At 42.7% G+C, this 1,414-nt stretch overlaps 1 protein-coding gene across 1 annotated transcript; it reads right to left on the minus strand.

The window, feature by feature from the left end:
* Window positions 1-1,058: 1,058 nt before the first annotated feature.
* Window positions 1,059-1,314, minus strand: SARC_16172 (hypothetical protein; the record flags this gene model as incomplete). Its single annotated transcript, XM_014289718.1, has 1 exon — window positions 1,059-1,314. A coding segment is annotated over one exon (256 nt), but the record flags the coding sequence as incomplete, so codon positions are not given.
* Window positions 1,315-1,414: the final 100 nt, after the last annotated feature.

The following is a 1,414-nucleotide window of genomic DNA, read 5'->3' on the forward strand; positions in this document are numbered from 1 at the left end:
TATATGTGCGTATATGTGTGTGTCTGTGTGTGTGCGTGTGTGTGTGTACATAGGTATATATCTACATATTGCAAACCTGTATGATGGAGCTAGATATATATTTATGTCCGTATTCATGTATATGTGCGCATACCTTTCAGTGTAAGAGATTGTTACTGTGCAGGATGAGATTGTATCTACATATAATCCGTATGTTCAGCTAGTAGCCTTAAGACTTACACGCCATCAAGCACGCAAACTCTTTCAACCATACCCATTCCTACCGTATACACCATTTGGATCTTAATCCAAAATGAACCACACATCACATACAAGTAGATAGCCAACAATCGTTTTTCCGATCTCCCTCCCTTACACTTCTACCTGCATTATGGCGTGGTTTCTCATGTACCGTCGACCGCAGCGGCACCGTGAGGGTATACGCCCAAACTCACTCCTACCATACACACACACACAACAGACCAAATGTCACAATAACCATTAATCAAACAAACGTTCCCATCTCACTCCTACCATATACACACACACAACATACCAAATGTCACAATAACCATTAACCAAACAAACGTTCCCATCTCACTCCTACCATACACACACACACAACAGACCAAATGCCACAATAACCATTAATCAAACAAACGTTCCCATCTCACTCCCTCACTCCGTAACGCTATCTCAACGCTATCTCCTATAGTGGTATATGGTTTCCCACGCACAGCTAACTGTAGGAAGCACCACCAGGAGGATATCAGATCATACCCACTCCTACCATATACACAACTGCTTGTAGGAAGATGTGAGGTCATACCCACTCCTACCATATACACAACTGTTTGTGGATGGGCAATGTAAAGTACATGCCATATTTATCGGCCATTGATTAATCGCCCTCTCTAATCCCATGTCCTTCACTGTGATGCGTTAGGCCCATACCCACACCAACATAATATTTATTTTATAATACTTTTATATACATAATATACTTTGACCTCACATAACACCAACAACATAATGCTCAATAAAAGTACCATCTTCCACATACACCATGCAACACATACCGCACTTCACCAAACACCCATCGCTTACGAGTCCAACCTCACTTACTATATTACGGGGTTTCCCGTGCACCGTCAACCGCAGGAAGCATTCTGAGGGCTTGAGAAGATTTCTGTTCTGAGGCTCTGGGATGGCAAACACCTCACACGCCGCCCCTGTTTCAACACGCCATTCGCCTGAGCGCTGAGCCAGTCGGCGTACGTCTCTGTAGTTTGCGCCTGTGAAATTGCTCACCTGCCTTTGAGTCAGATCCGGCATATTGCTCCTTCTATTGGCTAAGTTCCTTCCCCTAGATGTATATGATATATATATACATGTATATGTATATATAAATAGCCGAACTGATATTCATTTATAT

Source organism: Sphaeroforma arctica (genome assembly GCF_001186125.1).
Source record: "Sphaeroforma arctica JP610 unplaced genomic scaffold supercont1.7507, whole genome shotgun sequence".
Lineage (NCBI taxonomy): Eukaryota > Ichthyosporea > Ichthyophonida > Sphaeroforma > Sphaeroforma arctica.